The sequence below is a fragment of the Phaethon aethereus genome (genome assembly GCF_964289735.1).
Source record: "Phaethon aethereus genome assembly, chromosome: 4".
Taxonomy (NCBI): Eukaryota; Metazoa; Chordata; class Aves; order Phaethontiformes; family Phaethontidae; genus Phaethon; species Phaethon aethereus.
The window spans coordinates 82,298,907-82,320,670 of NC_138578.1; the positions used below are offsets into that span (position 1 = coordinate 82,298,907).

The 21,764-nt window shown below is 52.2% G+C and overlaps 1 protein-coding gene across 1 annotated transcript; it reads right to left on the reverse strand.

Moving 5' to 3' along the window:
* Positions 1-15,195: 15,195 nt before the first annotated feature.
* On the reverse strand, positions 15,196-21,321 carry LZTS3 (leucine zipper tumor suppressor family member 3; the record flags this gene model as incomplete). The annotated part of the gene is made up of 3 exons (XM_081999634.1): positions 15,196-15,906; positions 18,388-19,218; positions 20,872-21,321. The coding sequence occupies 3 exons, from the start codon at positions 21,319-21,321 to the stop codon at positions 15,196-15,198; spliced, it is 1,992 nt and encodes a 663-aa protein (XP_081855760.1).
* Between the last annotated feature and the right edge of the window lie 443 nt (positions 21,322-21,764).

The following is a 21,764-nucleotide window of genomic DNA, read 5'->3' on the forward strand; positions in this document are numbered from 1 at the left end:
ATTCAAACAGAACATTCTGCTACTTAGGTCACCAGAGCCTGAAACACCAACCACCACCCAAGAAGTTGTCAAAATATCAAGGGTGCCGCACTGCTCTTTGCACCTGGAGACAGTATGCAGAGGCTGTGAGCAAAGTCTTCGCAAAACCAGTCCACAGAGTGAAAGCTGGCCCATAACCTGAAGGTAAAGATTAATTGAAAGGAGAAATGTGACCCCAGAACAAAGGTGGGGAAGAGCATGGGAGAAGTAACACAAATCATTTTGAGATGCTACATCCAGAATCAAGAACCAGAGAGAACAGAGCTTTATGCTTCAGACTTGGGAGAGCTTCCTACGGTTTTAGGGTGCAGAACGCTTAAAAATGCCTGGTGCCTTTCTAACTCCTGCCCAAACCAGCTACGGCACAGAGGGCAAGGATGAGGAATTTGTGAGGAGTCAAGCCGTGTGCTGCCAGCCTGCACAAGCTGCCAAACAGGCCTGTTTACCATGATTCAGATGCTGATTAAAAAAAAGCACCAAGCCAGCGCTCTATGCAACACACCCTTATCCCACCACATGTGGCCCACCCCAAAGATGCATTAGGCCAGGCGTTTTCAGCTTCTTTAAAATCCCTTGTGCTCTCACTACCACAGTGAGTAATCAGGCAAGTCAAAGCCTGGCAGAGGCACTGCAACAGCGATATGTATTAGCTTCTGTGCTCCTCACATGGGGGAAATAAATCCTTTACGGGCATCCCTCTGAGCTCTGCTTATACATGCTGCTTCCCGATTAGGGCTAGATCAAAATGTTGAATCAGTGCAGGCAAACTCAGCTTTGCAGCAGCAAAATGGATACCTTGGGGGAAGAAGAGGTGGGGTGAACCCTCTGGGTTTGGGCTCTCTGGGTAGGAGAGAGCTGCAGTGGGATGGGGGATCACAAACAGTTGGGGGATGGCTCCCTGCAGCAGCCTCGGCTGTCTCTTGTGTGCCCTGAACCTTCCCACAGCAGCAAAAGCAGTAACAGGAGCAGGGAGGCAAGGCAAGACACCTCTGATCTGGCACAGGCACAAGCAGCCTGCTGATCTCTGCAGCCCGTTCTCTCACCAGGTAGCTTTACCTCTGCCTTGATGGGGCTCGGCTTCTGCCCAAGGACAGGATCTCAGCACAGAGTTGGCATGGGAGTGCTCCCAACCTGCTCCAGTGCAAAGTCAAGTGGCTCAATTCAGCTCTCTGGCATCAAACGTCCCAATTGACACTGAGGCAGTTGAGGAGATCTCGCATCCTCTGCTCCATGGGCAGAGCTTGGGGGCAGAAACCGCCAGCTGGCGGATGAGAAGAAGGTGCTGGAGCAGTAACCCTCTCAGCTACCCCAGCAGGAGAGGTGAAAAAAGCAACCTGGGTGGAGAACAGGGGGCTCTGTGGGAAAAAATGAGGGAAGGCAAGCTGAAATGAAGATTTCTGGAGACAGCCACGCAAGGAGGAGGGTACAAGAAAGATGCCAATGCATTCTTAAGATGACTAGTAAATGGCTGATAAATACTGAGAGACACTCATTAGCCGCTAAGCTTGCCAGGCACTGTATTTGTATCTCAAGGCACACCCCGGGGCAGCTCCTTGGTGCAGGTCAGAAGCAGATGCCCCAGAGACTCCAGGCAGAGCCCGGGCACTGCTGACCCTTACAGCTCTGAGACTCCCTGCCAGCCAGGCAGCCGCAAGACTATACATGTCCCCTTCCCACAAGAGAAGTCAAATCATGCCAGGCAGGAGAGACTCTACCCCTTCCCTATCACTGACCGTCTGGTGAGCGGGGAAAGAGAAAAGCCCTCTCAGAACCTGGACAGACCAGACCTCACAAAGCCGTCAGCAGCAGAAAAGCAGGAGCTGGATTTTCAAGCTCTTCCATTTAGCACATAGAAACATTTGATGAAAATATCATTGCTGGCTCTACTGGCTGCTATCTCCAGCCTGAACCAGCCACAAGTGATGCGATGCCGTCTTTGTGTGGCTGGAGACAGGCAGCTGGGAAGCGGGCAAGGCTCAGATCTGCACCGTCGCCGGGGGAAGGAGACCCCATCCCCTCTGGCATCATCTCCTCTACTGGCACCTCACACAACTTGTCCTGGGGCAGGGGGGGCAGGTTCAAGCTGCAAAAATGATCTCAGACAAGAGGAGGTTTACCTGACCTAGGCTTTCCGAGAGATTCTTGTCTGACTCTATTTTGCATGTTTTCTATTTTTGAGAGATGGGCAAGCACTACTGAGAGGCATGCCATTTATTTGGAACAAGCTCTATGTGCTGTCGCAAGGTGATACTACCTATGAAAACCAGCACTCTGCTGTCAACAGAAACATCCCCTCAGCAATGACAACCCCACTTCAAAGACAGAGAATCGAAGTCACAGTGTTCGCACACTGAAGGCTCCAAAGGCAAATGTTGCGTGCTGCTAAGAATACCATCCACGCAGTTTAGCATTAAGCTGTGACGCATTTGGGAAGCTATGCAGTATCAGTTTTGCTCCAAATCCAGCAAAAAATGAGAAGACCATGTGCAGGGGAGCAAGGCCAGGCTGGGTCGAGATACTTCAAGCACCTTGAAAAGAAACGTGCTGGGTCCAAGTGGCCTTTTGCCCATGACTTTCACCCACCCCCAGCCTCAATGTTTGTGATCTTTTAAGTTTCTGCAGCATTTCACTTCCAAGTCAACCTACACCTCTGCTTGATTTTCCTCTCTTCCTCTTATCCCAATTAATCATCCTTCCTTCCTCCTCCCACTGCACTTCTTTTCTTGTTCATATACAGCCAAACTCCTTCCCACCTCTGCGCAAGCCTCTCCAAAAATGTCACTTCCAGTGACTCCAAAAAGACAGTTTTGGAGCTGGGCCCTGCAGGCTGTGAATGCACTTTGTGGAGGTCCTTTGGGATGGAAACAACTTTATGTATGTGTCTGTGTCACACTCACAGCTGAGCTCTCGGCCAAGAGCGCAAAGGCGCAGCTGAGCGTTAGCTGAACACCGGGGAAAACAACATTCCTGGAGGGATGCCACCTGCCTCGGAGTATCAGCTCTGCGGAAGGGGATATAGGTGCGCTCTGAAATGCTGCCTGTGCTTTCGGTCCCTCTGAAACACACCAAGGGCCTTCCACTAACATTGGAAAACCCTCACAGGACGCACACTAGGAGCCCACCCACCCCTGCAGGACACCGTCCTGTGCTTCCCCCTACCCAGCACCACTGCCAGCAAAGGGGCAGAGACGGCATCTCCTCAGTACGTGTGAGCAACTTCGCACCCAAGCAGTGAAATGTTGGGGGTAAACCAGCTCGTTTTGGCCAAGAGCCCACAGTTAACATCTGTGCCTGGGCTGTAGAGAAAAATAACAGGAAAGGATCTTTTTTTTTCCGCCACAAGAATATGACGTCAGAGTGCAAAACCGTCACTTTTTTGTTTGTTTGCGCTTTTTCCCTTCCCTTTTAAGTCCCCGCCGGCAGCAGAAGGCAGCAGGCGCCATGAAGGGCTCGGCTCTCCCTGGGGCAGAGCGGCCGCCAGGCCCGGCCCCCGGCGGGCGGCCGCCGCCGCTGGAAACCCGAGCCCTGCTACCCACACGGCCCTACCTAGCCATATATATATTTTATATAAATATATATATATACACACACACACACATACAGGCACGTGGGGCAGCGCAGCCCCCACCGCTGCCACCCCCGGACGGGGGGGGGGGGCGCGCATGCGCGTGTGCCGCCTCCCCCCCCCCCCCCCCGCTGAGGGGGCGGTGCTGCTGAGGGGGCGGGACGGGGAAGGGGGGAGGAATGGGGGAAGAGGACGTGGCGGCCCGCGCTGCCCGCTCACACTCACCGGGGCCCGGCGCCCGCCGCCGGCTCTGGCCCTGCCGCCCGCCAGCCCCGCCGCCCGGCCACCCCCGTCTCCTACCGCTGCTTCCGGCCACCTGATGGTGACGTACTTCCGGCCGTACGGGAGCCGAGCGGGGCCCGGAGGGTGGCGGTGGCAGGAGCGGCGTGGGGCCAGCAGGTGGCGCCAGCAGCGCGCGGCGCGGCCCGGCTCCACGTGACGCGGGGTCATGTGACATGGGACTCACGTGACTGCCCCTGGGGGACCGCCATGTCGGTTCGCTGCGGTGGCTGCCGGCCCCACCGGGGGCCCTTCGGCCGGTCGATGCCGCTCCGGGGCGCGCTCACCTGCGAGCCGACCAGAGCCGCGGTGTTTGCAGGCCCGGAGCGGGCCCCAGGGAGCCGCCGTGAGGCTCATGGCTGCCCCGGGGAGCTGGGCAGCAGCCTGCAGGACCCTCCACCCAGGGACCAACCCCTGGGCCCCACCAGCAGTGGCCTGGCTGGGCGCGTCTCCCCGTCGGCCTGCTGGGAGTGCTGGGGTGGCTTTACCTCACAAGGAGCTGGTTGTGGGCTGTGGGGCAGAGCAGGCCCTGGGATGCAGGGGGCAATGACAGGATCCTGGCTGGTGGCCAGAACGTGGCTTCTCAGAGGCTGCTCTGCACCGGTCTGGATTGGGGAGATGAATTGAGTGTGGTGGAGGCGCATGTCTCGTCAGACACTCTTCATCACAGCCTTACCGACAGAACTGGGGTGGTTGTGGTCGGAAGGGGCCTCCAGAGGTCATGTGGTCCAAACCCCTGCTCAAGCAGGGCTACCGAGAGCCAGCTGGCCATGGCTGTGGCTAGACAGCTTTGGAATATTTCAGATACTCACAGCTCTGGTGTGCCCAGGCACCTCTCCAGTCCACTACAAGTTTTAAGCATTGGCAAGCTGTAATTAAATAAGGCCTTGAGCATGGAAATGCATTAAGCAAGGCTTGGCACATAGACTTACTTAGCACTTAGCATCCTTTCTTAATCTTCCTACTAGGTTAATTTCTTTTTCAACTCTTCCATCACATCAGCCTTTTATCCTCTGGCAACTGAGGAAATGACGTCTTTAGGAGTTCCAAATGGAGTTGGAGGAGAGCCATGCTGGTTGCATTGAGCTGCAACAAAAGCCTTGTGTTGCTGATGGCACCTTGGGCCTTAAACGTCATCTGAGAGAAGGCGTCGCATCCTGGACAAGTTTGCCTTGCCCTGGGAGACATGAGCTTTGTCATGGGAGGAAAGCAGACCTCTCTAGCAAAGGTGGTGCTGGGAAAAGTGCTGGATTTGTTGGGGTTTTTAGAAAAATAATGTTGATTTGGTTGTTGCTTTAATGTGACACTGACAAAGCAGCTGGGGTGGGATTAATTTGAATAAAAACCTAGAAATTGGCAGGGGTTTTTGTCAACTCATGATTGTGAGGGAATGTTAACTTGTAAATATTAAAATTATATATAATAAATAAAATAATAATGTTAATCATGTTAACTCCCTGGTTACAAGGGAAGGCAAAGCAGACCTCAGCTGGGGGTCAGCCTCCAAAACCACCTCCCTGGCAACATCTGCCTCCCTACCCCAACCATCTGGGCATCCAACACGAATTTGATGTGTTTCGACTGCTTGTGTTTCCCACTCCTTCAGCCGCGTGAAGGGCTCGTGCCAGCGAAGCAGCCCTGTTCTCCAACCCCGTGCTGGCATGCCCATCGATGGATATCCTACACCTCCCTGCCCCGTTCCCTGTAGCCCGGACAGCCACTCCCTCAAACCGTCTCCCTTCCCAGCCTCACGGCCTCAGCACGGTGGAGGTTTCTTTGGGGGGTGGCAGCCTTCGAGCCCCAGAGCTGGGGAAACCCCAGAAAGATGCTGCAATGGGACATGTGGCCGCTCTGAGCAAGGTCTTGGCACGGGAAGGAAGGTGGATTAGCTCGTGCTGGGTTCCCACCACTACGGCTGGCTGCAGGAGCATGCCTGGCATCTCCACCTGGGTCTTCTCTTCCCCAGTGTGTCCTCACTTGGAAATCCTTCAGGTTTGAGCCTGGCTTGGGAGCCAGTGTTGGGGGGGCTTGGGAGCAATTCAGTCACCTACATGAATGTTTGGAGATCTTGGGACAGCTGCATGGGGCTGGGAGATGCCATGGCTATGGGACCGATGTACAGCCTGTGTCTTTCTCAGTTAGCCCTGGGACATCCCCAGTGGCTCCAGACACATCATGGGGATCTAAGCTACGGACTGGGGTGAGACCTCAAACACAAAACTCTTGTCCAGCTCTGCGGCCACCACAGTGGCCTTGTGGTGCTTCTTCTCAAGCGCTTGAAGAGCCAGAGCAGCCCTTGTGTCCCTGGAAAGCAGGACTGGGGAACATCCCATCCGGACATGGACATGCGCAATGTCTGGCTCTGCTCCCGGAAACCTCCACCTCTCCCCTCCCACTTCACCGTGCCAGGCTGCTCTCCATCATCCAGGACGGGAGCATGAGGAATCGCCTGACTGGAGGGTGCCGGTGTGTCTGAGCTGCAGTCGTCCCTCGTAGGGCCATCTCCCTGCAGTTCCCCAGCCTGGCTGCGGGTCCCTCCCGAAATCGCATGTGGCTCTTGCCACTTCTCCCACCCACAACACAACCAGACAAGCCACACAGTCGGGTTTTTAAAACGGGGCCTTTCTCCATTTTATTTTGCCCAATAAAAATCCTTCACAGTTAGGTAGAGAGAGGAGAATGAGAGATACGTATACATATAGATCTTCATATATATTTATATATATACATACCTCTGTACAGATATATATATTCACTGTAGAAAATCGCAAAGGCAGTAGCTCTTCACATCTTGATAACCCAGTGGAAACATACAACAGACTAGCGGTAGATTGGGAAGTGCGGTATAATTTTAACAAGAATTTCTGAAACGGATACACCTTTGCTGTACAAAAATCCCAGAATGCTGTGTTTTATCTCTTTCTTTTTCAACCTCTTGTCTTTAAATACACTGACCAGAGGCAAAGTCAAGACAACGGTGTTTGGAAGTGACCAGTGGACAGGAGAGACACTCAACTTTATGGAGTTCTTTTTTAAATATTTTATTTTTTAAGTGTATATATATATATTTATAATTTTTAATTTTTTTTTTTTTTTGCAAAGTCCTATTAAACGCAGTTCAGAGAACCAGCAACAGTCAACGCAGAAACAAAACAGTAACGGAGTCGAGTTCAGAACACTTCTGGTTTGAATTCACAGTAAGAGCAGAGAGAGACCAAGGCGTCAAGAAACGAACAAGAGGAAAGAAAACACAAGGCTGGGATTGAGTTTGCAGCTGGGTAAGTCCGAAATGTTGGACGAAGGGTCTAATGCAGAGGTCCTACACACAGACACAGCCTGCGGCTCACCCGGTGGCGGAGCGGCAGCGAGAGCTCTGGCCGCTCCTCCGTGGGGCTTTTATTGCTGGTGAGATCAGACAGCAGGCTTGCTCGGGGGCGCCGGCTGGCCCAACCTGACGTTCTCCCATCGGGGAGCTTGTTTTTTGGGGGGGATATCTATTGATCTGCTGGAGAACAGACGGAGAAGACAGGCAACTAAGCAACGTGCATCGATTTAGGATGAGGAAACCCTCACAAGCGTACTGCCCGGTGCGAGGCAAAGACCAAGAGGGATTCCTCTCGGCTCACAGCGTTTACCAGGTCCGAGTGAGTGCAAACGAAGACACCTTGGAGGAGCTCCAGCCCTGGGCTGGGCTCTGCGGGGACGCCGCTGCGTGGAAAGGGACTGCATAGACACATTGGCCGGTTGTGCAGCATTTGTTTTCACCGGTGATGGAGCAGTTTTGCACCGGTGGTGGAGCTCTGCCCGCATACATTTTGCTCCCTTCGACCACTGGAAGGCAACCCACATGCCACCCGTGAGGGAAAGGGGACCTTCTCCTCCAAGAGGGCTCCTAGGACAGCCTGGCTCTCAGGAATGGCAGAGCCAGCGCCATGGTATCCCACTGGTGTCTGGTTGTCACCGAACGTGACTCTGTGAGATCAGACACCCCAGGGGATCCAGTGGCTCCCATGTGGATGACCTAATGGAGAAGACCTGCTGCAGGGACCCAGTAACAGTCATGGGATAGGCACCAGAGGGGGCTGGACCACACCTCCTGGGGACCCAGACTGGTGGCCTGCTAGATCTGGGCAGCGTTGGGCTCTCTGGGTAATGGGGACCGCCAAGCTCAAACCGTTGGCAATTATTTGGAGCCAGACTGGACCTCATATCCCTTTTTGAAGGAGGAGAGCCCAGGGCTGGAGCTATGAAGGTATTCAAGGGAACATTGGCTTGCCTGCAGGTATCAGAGTTGGGAATAGTCCTGTTTAAATCTCTCTAGAAAAACCTATTGCTTTGTGACAGAAAGCAGAGACTTTCTGTCTGAGAAAATGGATCTATAAAAGAACTGTGAAAGCACAACCCTGTGCGTCAGAGGTTGTCCCAGGCTCCAGATCTAATACAATCCCCTTCACTGGGAGAACCAGAGAGGAGACTTATCCTGGAAATGTAGAGGCTCATTTCTGGTGTTGCTGGCAGCTGCACTGCCAGCATGGAACATCCTATTGGGAAGCCAACATCCGCAAACAGCTAGATGTGATCCAAGTCCTTCGATACACTGGGGACCAGGTGGCATGGATGCTGCATGCCCCTACAGACCACGAGCACTCATACACCCCTCACGCCTCTGTTTTTCCAGAGAATGGAAGGACCGGGGAAGCCCCAGAGCTGGCTGGGTGTGGTGTTGCAGTGGTGTGAAACCCCATGCAGTGATGTCAAGTGATTGCAAGCCATGGGGATGTCCTTCAGCAAGAAGCAAGATTGCCCTTGGAGGTAAAGCAGGACTGATCTAGCTGACGTGGGAGTGATGGAAAGAAGAGCTGAGGATCAGTAGTCTAGAAAGCTCTGAGGGCAGGGTCAGGACATGCCACTCTCAGTGGGGTCTTTGGGCTTCAGCTCTAGTTTGTTCAGACTTAACTGGGAGAGTACTGGGAGAGGCACTGACAGCTCCTGGGACAACAGGGACGGTTATGATCTAAAAGGAGGCAGGAGAGTCTGGAGAGCTGGGGCAGAGGGGTAGCAGGGCACAGGCAACGTGATGAGCAAATCTTTAGCAAGGGGTCTTGATGAAAAGTAACTCCATAAAGTGGCCTTCAAGGCTTAGGGTGAAGGGTTGGGTTAGAAACATGGCAAGTTGGACCTGCTCTCATCCAGGACAGAAGTAAGAGCTGTCGCTGCACATCATCAGGATTTCATGGTCTTGGTAGGAACAGGACAGAGAAGGCTTAGCATGGGCATGGAGCAGAGGGACAGTGAAGAGGCATGTGCTCGAGGCCTAGACCCACCCGAGAACTCATCCACAGAAGCACTGTGGGTAGAGGAGCACAGGTCTCTCAGTGGCCCACACTCTATGTGCCAAGGCTGGGAGCAGGACCAGGAGCCTTCATGGAGCTGAGGTAGGCAGAGATGCCATCAGCACCCCAAGCAGGAGAAGGAAGGACCATGGTGCCTTCACCTCAGAAGATGGTTCCCTGGTAAGGAGGGTGCTGAGGACACTCTGGGGTGAGGTGGACAACAAGGGGGCAGCCAGCAGGACCACCAGCTCTCAGGATACACATTTTCCTGTCCAATTCACACTGAGCCAGAACAACCCCTTGGATGGACCCTGTAGCAATGTGTGCTGCTAAAGTAGAGGAGACCTGTGGCCCTGAAGTCAAGTGTCATGGCTTGGCATGCTTCCTCTCTTTTCCCCAAGAAAAAAGGGGAGTTGCACCCATCCGTTCTGCCTCCTGGGAAAAGCCCCTGGTCCACACTCTCCCTGGGCAATGCGTGGAGCTAGTTAGCATGGCCATGGAGGATACTGGTGTAACCAACTGGGGACAGTCAGCTCACCCAGGAACTCCTTTCTACCCTCTCCTATCTAGGACAAGAAAGGCCCCTCATGGCCCTGCAGACGTTCTCAGCTGGGACACAGGGAAATCCAAGCCCTCTCCTGTCCCCTGCCAACTCTCGTTCCTCCTTCCCAGCCCACACCAGCCTCATCCTTCCCCAGGAAAACTGGGAGGCAGCTCCAGGCATGCAGTCCAACACCCTCCAGAGATCTTTGGTCATGTTGCGTGTCAGCTCACTGTCTTGAGCAAGCTATAAAGTGCCACTGTGAGGGGCAGGAGAGGGGTGGGTTGGTCCTTTCCATGGGCAGAGCTCATGGGCAGCAGGGATCAAGGGGGACACTGCTGGGAGCCATGGTCCGCAAGGGATTTTGGGGGGGGACATGAGGATGGGCAGAAGGGACTTCAGCCTTAACCAGGGGACAGTTGCAAATCCTGGCTCAGGATGACAGCAAGCATTGAAGCAGGACGGAGTGACACCAGGCTGCTCTGCCGGAGCCAGTCCCAAGCGGATTGCTGTCCCAGGAGGTGCTGAGCCTCCCCCGTTTCCACTGCAGCCAGCAGAAGCTCAGGGGGTGCTGAGCACCCTCCACGTAGCGCTGAGCGCTCGAATGCAGCATCAGCTGCTACTGTCGATCCCGCTCACCAATATAGAAGCCACAGAGCTTTCTCGTCTCTTCATTTAATCATTGTATATACAGAGCCGGGCTGTTATTTACATCCAAGTACACTTGTCTCCGTATAGCGTAGCAGCACAAGAGCAACAACTCGGTTCCTATCTTGAGCGCGGAAACCCGGAGGTGATCTCCCTCCGGCACGATGCCAGCGACAGCAGGGACGGTGCAGCTGGCTGCCACGAGACTGTGGCAGAAGCCAGGTGGGACTGTGTGAAGCCCAGCAACGCGCGATGGTTACGGTGTTCGCACCCAGGGTGAGACAGGAGTGCTGGCTGTGCATGGGGAGCTAGCCCAGCTGGGCCGTCATCGTACAGTGACGGCAACCAACCTCGAAATGGTGGTGCAGCAAAGCAGCCCCACTCACAGCAAGTGGTAAGAGGGGCTGCTTAGACCTTCCCTGGCACCAGGATAGCCTGCTTAGGTGAAATCTTCATGGATGGAAACTGCTGGAGCTGATCAGTGCCCTGTGTTTGCTCATGTAACAGCCAAGTGGATATATCTGGAGCATGACTCAGTTGCCTCCACGTGGGGTGATGTGCCACTAGAGATGCTCCAGGTCTTCCCACAGTGGCCTGGCTCTCCCAGAAGTCTTGGATCATATTGGCCAGCCCCATGTATCAGGTATCCTAGAGCACCTCCAGTGTCTCCAGATTGACCTGAGACCCTCATGACCACAGCTTTTCCTGTTGGCCAAAGGCAAGTTAGAGGTGAGTTCTTGTTTCAGTAGAGACTCCAACCATATGCAAGATTTGAGGGCAGTACTTGGGGAATTACACATGAGCCATTATGTCACACTGAATCCCATCACCTCCAGAACTGGCAGAGCAAAAGTGGAGGAGACAACTGGGTTATAATCAAGCCCAAACTCTAAACTGAGTTTCATGGAACAGAAGCATTTTATCAGCCCTGCCTGAGCTTCCAAGAGACAAGATGTCGGCCTCCCTGGCTGTTCCCAGGATATGTCATCAAGACGCCAGTCTACCATCCCTTGGCTTTCTTTCTCCAAGGCTAAGATCCCAGGGCTTCAACACAGACCAAGCTTGTGATGGGAGACTTCATCCAATCAGCGGATAAAAGTGTTAAGGTCTGGAAGGAGCTAGGTGAGCTCCCATCGGGGCCAGATCTGAGCACAAACAACAGGAACACAGGTGTCCCACCATCAGTTTGTTCCATCTGTGCTGAGCAAAGGGCAGTCATCTCCAAGAGAAGCTGGTTACCAGCATGTGGCCACACAGTGCTAGCACATGGGAGAGGACGTGATGGGGGGCAGCACTTCCAGTTGTGGGGAGTTCAGCCAAACTTCATGGCAGTTTGGCTGGGGCACTTGCCAAAACCATCTGTATTTTATGTCACCATAGCATAGGGAGGTGGTTTCTGCAGGACAGCTGAGTGCTTGGGGGATACTGTGAATGCCAAGAGAGGGAGAACCACCACCAGCAGCACAGCATCTGAATGGGTGTCCATAAGTGTCTCTGCCATCCAGGGAGTAGCCACAATCAAGGTTGCTTAGATCTGGATCAAAATTCTAGATCGAAGTGATGCAGTGAAGAAGATGAAGGGAGTGTAACTTTCCTCCTCCAAGGTGAAAAATCTCTCCTTGCCACTCCTGCTCCATCCCAAGGAGCTCTACAGTCCCTGATGGATGCACCGTGAGGCCATTGAGTCCCTGGGCAGTCCAGCATCCTCCAGCAGTCAGACAAACTCGTATGCCTCCAGGTTTCACTGGGTCCATCAAGATACACTCATTCCTGGCACCACTGCAAAAAAGGTCTAGGAGAAAGATGACGGAGCAAAGCTGTCATGCTGGAGGGCTTGGCTGATTGCTGCTGACTGGATCCAGGTACGTGGCGAGGCCATACAAGCCCCTGCTTCTCCTCCCTGTGGATTAGCAAGGAGCTTTGGTGAGAAGGTGTCCCACGGTGTGATGCCGGTGTCCATTCCTCTTGAGTGTTAACGCAGTGGGGAATTGCGGTGTACGTCTTCTCAACAGCAGATCCTTGAAACTCAGTCACTCTGGGTGTTCTTGAGCCACTGACTGAAACGCTGGTTTCTGCAACAGTTAGTGGGAAACCAACCTCAATGTCAGTGGTGCCAGAAGGAGCAAAGGTGGAAATGACCCTCCAGGTTATTGGACACATCGTGTGATGAGGGCATTTGCTGTTGCGTTTGCTTTTCATGTGGTGGCCTCAAAAACACCATACGACTGTCTGAGACTAAGTCTCTTGCAGTTTCTCTGTGCTTTGCCCTTTTGCCCAAGGACTGCAAAGCCTTTCACAAACACAGATGCCTCACAACTGCTTTGGGAAGGAAGACAGCATGGGTTTCTCTGACGTGGAAAGAGAGGCACAGAAAGCCAAGATGACACAAGACACCAGATCTCCAACCCTGACATTGTGGGATGTTTGACTCTGTCTCAAAAGCCCCAGAAATGGAGGAAGCTCTAGGATTTGCCTGGCCAAGAGTAAGTTTGCGCAGCACCTGTGGGTGTCTCCCTTGGCATGGTAAAGTCTGCTGCTGGGTGGCATCGGCAGGCAGCTGCACTCCTTCCTTGGTGGAGTGCACAGGCTGATGTCCAGGAGTGCTGGAGCATCTGCAGGATTCATAATGAGACTCATCTCCACACCCTTGAGGGGTCAGACCTGACCTAGTCCCCCTTTCTGTGTCTGGTCCTGGGAGAGGGGCTTAGGCTGAGCTGCCCTGGTGTTTCCAGACTGATGGGTTGTGTCTTCCTCCATCTACAAAGGCACAGGAAGAAGCAGTGAGAAAAGCCAGGTGCCCTCAACTGGGGTCTTGAAATGCCCCTGGTCTCATCATACATCTCCATTTTGTACAGCTCCAGGGATCGCTGCCAGCCACCAACAGTTTCTGCCCAGTAATACTGTCTGTTGGCTGGACATTGGTGGGACTAACTGGAGTCTCCTCTCTCCTGCTCAGCCTCTTTGCTCAGTCTGGAGCTCACCACAACAATGTTTGATGCCAACTTGAAGGTCAGACCTGGTGATGGGGAGAGGGGAGCTTTCGCGGAAGGGGACATGGAAAATGAGTAGCTTCACGGCTTTTGTTTGGAAGGTCTTCAGCCCCTCAACACCCTGAGGTTCTTCCTTGCTACGCAGATGGAACGTGATCTAGCCAAACTCTCCCTGGAGTCACCTCACACAGACATCCCCAGATGTCCCAGTGCTAATTCTAGTTTTGTTCTAGCTGTTCCCCAGGGCAAAGAGCCGAAATTCCCACTTTGCATCGGTCCTTAGGCCACTGTCCAGTCAGTGCAAACTCCATTTTGCAATATTTTTTACTCTTTTCTGTGGGTCATGGTAAAAAAGTGCGAAAGGGAGAGCCAGACCCACCTTGCCCTCCTTTTAAAGCTGCTGGGTTTTCATGCCTGTACCATTCTCAGTGACTGCACACCGGTTGGTTAATGGATTTGGTTATTATTTTGCCAGGGCATAAGCACTTGCGTGATCTTAAGCATTTTCCCTTCTTGTGACGGCTTTCATGCTCAGAGTTAGTGTTTTCTTAAGCTAGGCCTGCGTTACCTCTGCGCTGGAGTATGTGATGCCACGTGGGATCGCTGTGGGTGCTGTTTGAAATGGCTCAGCTGAAGGCTAACGGTCGCCCCGTTGCAATCGAGCGGCAGCGCTGATACGTGCTCACTGCAACTCCTGAGTGAGGCTCAGGTGCCATTTTTTAAGTAGACCGCGGACCGAGAGAGTGCGCTGAAGCATCACTCATTTGGGAATGGGGTAGCACAATTGCCCCCTGTAGAGGCAAATTGCTAAAGCTTCAGTTTGCATAAACATCCCCCAGGTTTGGAGGCTTCCCCAAACCTTCGTTCTGTTGACTTTGGGAAGTATGAGGGATCTTGGGAAGGAAACTAGCTTGGATTTCCAAGGGGGTTTTTTTTGATGTAGCCAGCTTGAATATATGGTAAGTATAGGGGGACCAAGGCAGAGGTGGGAGGGTATTTCTGCTCCCAGGATTGGTCACAACCCGGGAGGGAAGTGGAACTGCAGAAGGAAACCACAAGGAAATGAAAACGCACCATATGTCAAGCTCTCCTGAGCCTCCGAAGAGGCTCCTGCTGGGCGATCATTCCTTGTTGGCTTACATTACCAGGACAGGCTCATCCTGCTCCTCAAGGATGTCCTAACCTCTTGCAACCATGGTAGCTGTGGGCTGGCAAGAGGGAGTCATCTGGTAGAGATATGTCTGGTTTCACTGAAATCAGTGGCCAACCTCCCACTGACTTCACGAAGACCACCGTCTAGACAGGATACTTGATGCAGAACAGTGAGTTTTCTCATGATCCCAAGAGCTTTGCTCCATTAGCCAATGTGGCTAAAAATGCCCTGAAAAAAAAACCTGCCACTTTGAACTGTTTTGCTGCACATAACTGCTTGGAAAACCAAAGAAACCAAATACAACCCTCCAAAACAACCAACCAAAGAGGGGTGAATTGTAGGAGAGGGGATGGCAGCCTCTAGCAAAGTAACAGTCACGGCAGAATACAAAAGAGCCAATTGACCCTCACCAGCTGTACTAGGAAAAAACCCAAAAGAGATGTCGCATTATCGATAGAAAAACAACGAACATCCACAGTTATTTTACCTACAGAGCACAGAAGTATAGAGTAAGGGTGATGGAGCTTGGTGCGAGCAGACTCACACCGCTCCTACGGTAGCGTATTATCCTTCGGAAGATCACTGGCTTGAGTAGGTAGTACATGCACAGCAATAAAAAAATTATGTTGTATTGTCTTGGTCCCACCTCAGATCTCGGTGGACTCTATTCGCTCGAGTCTGGAGGGAGTCCATGGTTTTTTCTCCTCAGTGTGCGGGGGGCTGGTGGCCTTTGTGTTCATCTCGTTCACCTTGTGCTCCAGGAGCTGGTTCTTCTGGTACATCTCCACATAGTTCAGCTGTAGCTGCTTCTGGTACTTGATGACTTTCTCCTTCTCTTCTTGCCATGTGCGCCGCTCCTCCTCGAAGTCCATTACCTGCTGCTCCCGCTGCTGCCGCTCCAGCTTGAGCTCCGTCTGGAGCCGCTCCACCTCCCTCCGCAGTGTGTTGACGCTGTCCTCGCTCTGCCGCTGCATCTTGGCTTCATCGCTCTCGCAGGCCAGTGGGTCCCGCAGCTTCTCACCAAGGTCCCCACCAAAAGGCCCTGGAGGTCCCATGCTGGCAAGTGTCCGCTTCAGGCCAGAGACCTCCAGCTCACAGTGGTTCAGTTTTTCCCTCAGCACCTGGACTTCGCTCATCTTCCGCTGCAGCTCACTCTCACAGATCTCCAGGTTGACACTCTTGGAACTGTAGGAGTCCTTCAGGGTGAGGATCTGCTCCTCCTTCTCCCGTAGGAAGTTCTTACCTTCCTTGAGCTGTGTCCTCAGTCCCACGATCTCGTTCAGCTTCTGGGAGACATCTGCTTGGGAGTCCTTCAGCTGCTGCTTGAGCAGGGAGATCTCACCTGCCTTCTGGCACACCTGTGAGGAGAGCACCCATGAAGCAGGAGGAAGGCAGTGAGGAGCTGCCACCGCTGCTTGTCCCTCACGCTGCCCATGAAACACCTCTGTGGCCTCGTGTTGGCAGGAGGCTCAGGTAACAGAGGGGACGGACAGCGATGCTCCTCAAGGACTGAGTTCCAGCCTTCACCAGGACCCAGACCATGCCAAAGACCTAGAGGTTGTCCCCACATTTATGGGGGAGAGAAGGGTGACAGCCCCTCTGCGAAAGGTCAAGGAGAGAGCTGCAACCCCCCTTGCTGAAATGGGACTACCATGCACTGGAGTTTCAGGTCTCATCCTGACCGGCTCAAGTCTCACCCATGTGGAAGGGTACGCAAGCCCAGTGGAAATACCCTTTCTGCAGTGCGTATTTGCATTACGTAGGTGTCACCACTTCATATGACACTCCTCTGTGCCTGCGTAGTCCACCAAAGGTGACAGCTGCATGAATAGTTCTGGGTATTGGAAGTGAACCATAAAAATGACCAAACCCTCATTTTCCCATGAACTCTGTGGTTTTCAGGGCTCTGCACTGGCAGGTCTGATCTGTCTGCTGTGGATGACTGCAGAGACAAACAGTCCCTACCGGTGCTGGCAGGAGTCTGGGCTGGGGAGCAACATCAAGGAACCATCAGTGATCAGAGAGGATAGGCATAATTAAAAATAGACTTGGTAGCCACCTCCAGACCAGGGTGTCCCATCCTCCTGAAGCTCCTGTCTCTTGTCGCACGTGAAATGCTTGGCCTTTCCTCCCTCTTGCGGTGCCTGCAAGGTCCCTTGCTGCTCTGCTCCAGTTGGGTCAATGCTCCTCAGACAAACTCTCGTCTCCACTGCCTTCATTGCGGCCTCCACCTTTCTCTGCTATAGAGGACTTGCCTGGTGCATAATGTTGAGCAAGACCTTAAAGCTCATCTGTCGGGACAGTCCAGTGCTCACAAGCAATGGCTGAAGAGCTAAGAGACGTACCCAGTCACTTCCTACTGGTAGCAGCTTTTCCTGGACCTGACAGCTGAGTTGGTTCCCCATGCAGACCTAACTGTGTGAGTGCCCACATCCATACCAGCACTTGTCTGGCAGCAGATGCAGAACCATATCGTGATGGTTTAGCTGTAGTTACTGCCTAGCTAAAAAAACTACACAATTTACTGAAAGTGCTCTCCGTGGGCTAGCTCTTCCCGAAAGGCAGAGAAATAAATCATGGAGAACAGCTTGCATAAGAATCAACTTACAGATTAAAACACTTAAATTTTGGCCTCTACTTGGGTGCTGTGGAGTTCCAGGCAGTACAGTCCATGGAACCTGGAGAGCAAGTCAGCAAGTGTAGGTGTCTACAAATTTTAGGTGTCTTGATCCACAAGCTGAGTCCCCATCTTTACATTGATATCACTGGGTTAGCTGTTGCAGACATAACTATAGCAATGAAGCAGATAATCAAAAGCCCATCTGCAGTTTTACTGGTGCAAAATCAGGGAACTTTCCAGACCTAACTTGTTGGAAGACACAAAAGACCAGGGCAGAGCAGCTGGCCGAAGGAGGCATCATGTGGGACAATGCAGCCTGCTTGTTCTGGGATGTAACTTGCAGAGACTTTATGGCAAGCCTGTAATAAGCTCTGCTGAACATCTGCAAATAGCACATTTCAGAGCCTAATTAATCCCAGCTTCATTGACTTTCCATCAGGATTAGCAGAATAGGGTTTTCTTGATTCTAGAACTACGTTTTGCCTCTGCACTCTTAAATTTGATGTTTCTAGCCAGTCCATGGAAGGATTAAAATTCTTCACATGATCAAGCTGGAAGAAAACCCGTTAGCACTGGCTATACAAACAGACTTTGATAAAATGTTCTAAAAATAGAAACAGTAGAACAAATATGTAAAGCTGAAAAGGAGAACTGGAAAGAGAAATTTGCCTTTCAACCTTTTAAGAGAGATAAACTTATTAGCAACTGAAAACAGCGTGTTACAATGGAAAGCATGAGGTAGACTTGGCTACCAGTATCATTCTTAGCTCACTTCTTTTATATCTTAAATTAAAATAAAATCAAATATTTGAAAAGTGGTTTCAAGGTTTGCCCAAACACAGATGTTAGAAGAATTTAATTAAAATAGACTTAAACCCGATTTTGGTAGGCACAAGTACCCGTATGGAAAGACCTGTATTCACTGAAACTGGATTCTGATGTCATACGGTGGAGTGACCTGACTGTGAAGCCAAATCATTAACAAGCACAGGAAGCGTGCACAAAAAAAAGGTGCTCATTTTAGTTTAATTAAAAACACCAAGTTTGGGGCTCAGTGAAATGAAGAGGTACCTGAAGTGTCGCGTCTTAACTGGAGGCCACCAACCCATAGCCATTGTCTGTGGGGTCCACTTAGGCCAAATGACAAAGGGGGGTATTTTGGGCTATCACAGCCCTCAGTGAAAACCTCACTCAACGTCTGTTATGACAAGGCTCTTACCTCCCACTTGGTCTCTTCAATCTTTGGGAGAAACTCAGCCTGTTCCTTCTTGAAAGCCACAAATTTCTTCTCCAGCTCCTCTCGTTGCTGGAGGAGTTGTCCCATATCATCTTGGAGTTTTTTTTTCTCTTGCTGGAGCTTGAAGATTTGGAGCTGCAAGGCCTGCTGAGCCCGCTGCGCCTTTTTGGAGACCTGTTGCAATTTGTTGGCATAGTTTTGCCTCAGATCCTCCATTTCTCTCTCCCAGATCTTCTGCTTCTCCTCAAACACTTGGAAGATGGCTGCCTCACTTTTGTCCAAGTTCCTTCGCATCTGGAGGACCTCCTGCTCCTTCTCCCACAGCCGATCTTCCAGGTCTTGGATGATGTCGTCCGTTGAAGGCGAGTGGAAAGGCATCGTTTCATTGAGATGGTTCAGTCTGTTGAACGAAGAGGTGCTCTTGCTCGAAGACCGCCCACTGTCTGAGGTAGATATCCCGTTGTATCCCACGATATTCTTGTCCACGTAGGTTGTACCGATGCGATTGATGTGGCTCGTGGAGGCGCTCATCGGACCCACGTGCTGGCTGTAGCCTGTCCCGTACGTGGGCAGGCTTGTTAACGAGTTACGGCCTGAATCCGAAAGGCCCCCCACTTGGTTTGTAGTCCTGTTAAGGCTGCTCTTGTCGAGTCCACTTTTGGGTGCGGACGGGCTATTGCTGTTGGCATGGTTCAAGCTCTTTCTGTTCTCTGTCACCCCGTTGCTCTGCGGCGGGCAGAGGTTCTGCATGGAATGGAAGTTTTTAGGAACTACTGGTTTAAAGGCTGAGGGTCTAACTAAGGGCTCATTGCTCTGCAAAAGGAAAAAGGACCACGCATCAAACATAGCAGGAAGCTTGGTAAAAACACACAAAAGAGATACATCGGCACAGGCTGGGGCTGATGGAGCTAGGACGTCTTGGGCTAGCTCCATGTTTCTCAGCCTTATTACACCCTGGGCCATTTGGGATTTAACATGAGGGACCTGTAGTCACTCGTGGGGCAACCCTTTCTCTTCTCTTGCCCCAACTGGAAAAAAAAAAAATCTTGACTCACCCCAAATCTGCGTGATTTTTCCCTAGAATACTCCTTGGGTCCTGTTAGTCCCCTTTGCAAGAAGGAGGGCTGCCACCTGCCTACCAGACCTGATCAAAACAACTCCTTGATTTTGGCAGATTATATTTTGAAGGACATCTAGCGTTGAGGGTGCATTTCCCATTTGCTGAAAACTGAATTGAACCTTTGGATTAGCAGCCGTTTTGCCACGGGAGCATCACGTTTCCCTCCTGTCAGCAGTCCCTGTGTGGACATCATGTCCTGCTTGTGCTCAGACAGGAATAGGTGGGAGCTGTGACTCCGGCAGCGACACCGGGCAAGGAACATGCTGAAGCTGCTCTTCATTTGAACGTTTGTGTTTCCTGTGGCCGTAAGCAATGCTGGGGGGAGAATGGACTGCAGCTGTGAAGGATTTGGAAAGGATTTGAAAACCTTGCACATTCCTTGCCCCGTGAATGCACCTACAGAAACAGAACTTTCCTCAGAGTGGGGTTGAGCCTCCCCTGCTGCAGGTTGGGTTGCAGGTGAAAATTAACCCGGTGGCAGCCTCTTTGTGTTAGCAAAGGTGCTTTGAAAATGCCTTCCAGGAGAAACAGAACGAGCCCTGGTGAGCAGGCAAGGTCAGAGACCAAAAACCTGGCACCTGGCATGTGGGACTGAGATGGACTACAGGGGCCAGTGGATTAACAACCCGGGAGACAAGGCCACCAAACGCTGCAGAAATAATGCCGCACAAGGCAGCGTCCCTAGGGCGCAAATTATGGGAGTCGCTGGAGCAGAGCAGCAGGCTGTATAAAACGTCGCTGGCGCTGGGGCTCTGCTCCTCCAGGCCTGGGAGATGCTTGCTCCCTGAAGCCTATATGAGCCATGAGGACTGGGCATGGATGGGTGGTAATGCCTACAGGGATAGTTTTCAAGCCTTGTCAGTCTGTCCCTCGTAAGGGGCACTGGGATTTTGAACAGATGCTCATAGCTGCTTTCAAGCAGCACCTCTTGGTGGCAATGAGGAGATTGCCTATAAATGGCACAAAGCATAAGAGTGACACTCAGGTGCTGGACCTACCAAAATGAGAGCCAGCTCTAGCTCCCTCCCCATCAATCGGGGAGCTAGGCACAGCATATCGGGTAAGTTGGAATAGCCAGTGACTTAAATGCAGGCTTAAATGAGCTGGAAACTTAGGTGTGGAAGGCTTGTGATCATGCTTGTGGGTTCCTCAAGAGCTAACATGCCCCTTTGCTCAACTGCCTGGAAGTAATAGGAATTACATTATCTGTACCTAAAAATGATGCTATCTATATCGTAAGAGTTAAACTATTTGTCAGGATTGCACCATTGCCCAAGGCTTCCTGGTCTGTGTTTTTAGAGGTGTGCCACGGTGATCACACTGCTCCAGGAGGTGGGGATTCTCACCTGGTCTAGTTTGCCGGAGATTGGCAATATCTTTGGTGGGTTACTGGGCTCTCGGTATTGGGGAGGAGGCGGCATGTTCTTCTCGTTGTTGGTGGTCACGTTCCCACAGATGTCCATCTTCACCTTCTCACCCTTGCGCAGGTCACCGTTGATGTAGAGGGAATTAGAGACCTTCTCCGACCTGTATGTCTTCTCCTCGCCCGAGTAGCGGTTGGAGATCTCCCGCGTGGAGTACCCGTTGCGAGACCCCTCCATCTGCCGGCCGCTGCTCTGTGTCCGGGTCCCCACGCTCTTCATGGCGAATTCTTGGTCGTTGGCAACTCCACTGCCCACGCTCCCCATGGTGGTCTGGGAGGTGGGTTGGGATGGCCGAGGAGCAAAACTGTGGAAGTTCTCCGAGCTGGGGTAGGTTGGATCACTAAGAATGGGCAGCGTCTCTAGCGTGGCCATGGCAGCGCAGAAGTGAGGTGGAGGCACAGGTCAGTGGCACTGGGCGAAGGAGGAAAAGGAAAGAACTGTTAAAGAGATGCTGTTTGTCTGCTATTCCCTTTGCCGATCAGCATCGTGCAGAGATGAGCAAATTTCTGGGCTGGGTGATGTAAGGACAGAAGCTGTCATGTCTCAGTATATGGTATGGAGCAGACGATGGGGCTGTCCTCCTCTCTGTGATCCCCAACCCCCTTGGAGGAGCAGTGTGCACTGTTCCCCCAAATCCCACTCACTGCTATGCAAAAGAGCTGCTCTTAAGCCTCTCAGTCCCAGGTTCGGGTGCTCCCAGGGGAAGGGGTTGCATGGGTTTTAGTGGGAACGGCTCTACAGCATCAGCTGGACATGACCATTTGCAGTTCCCAAGCTTGAATTATTTCTGTCACTTTTCCTAGGTTTGAACAAGT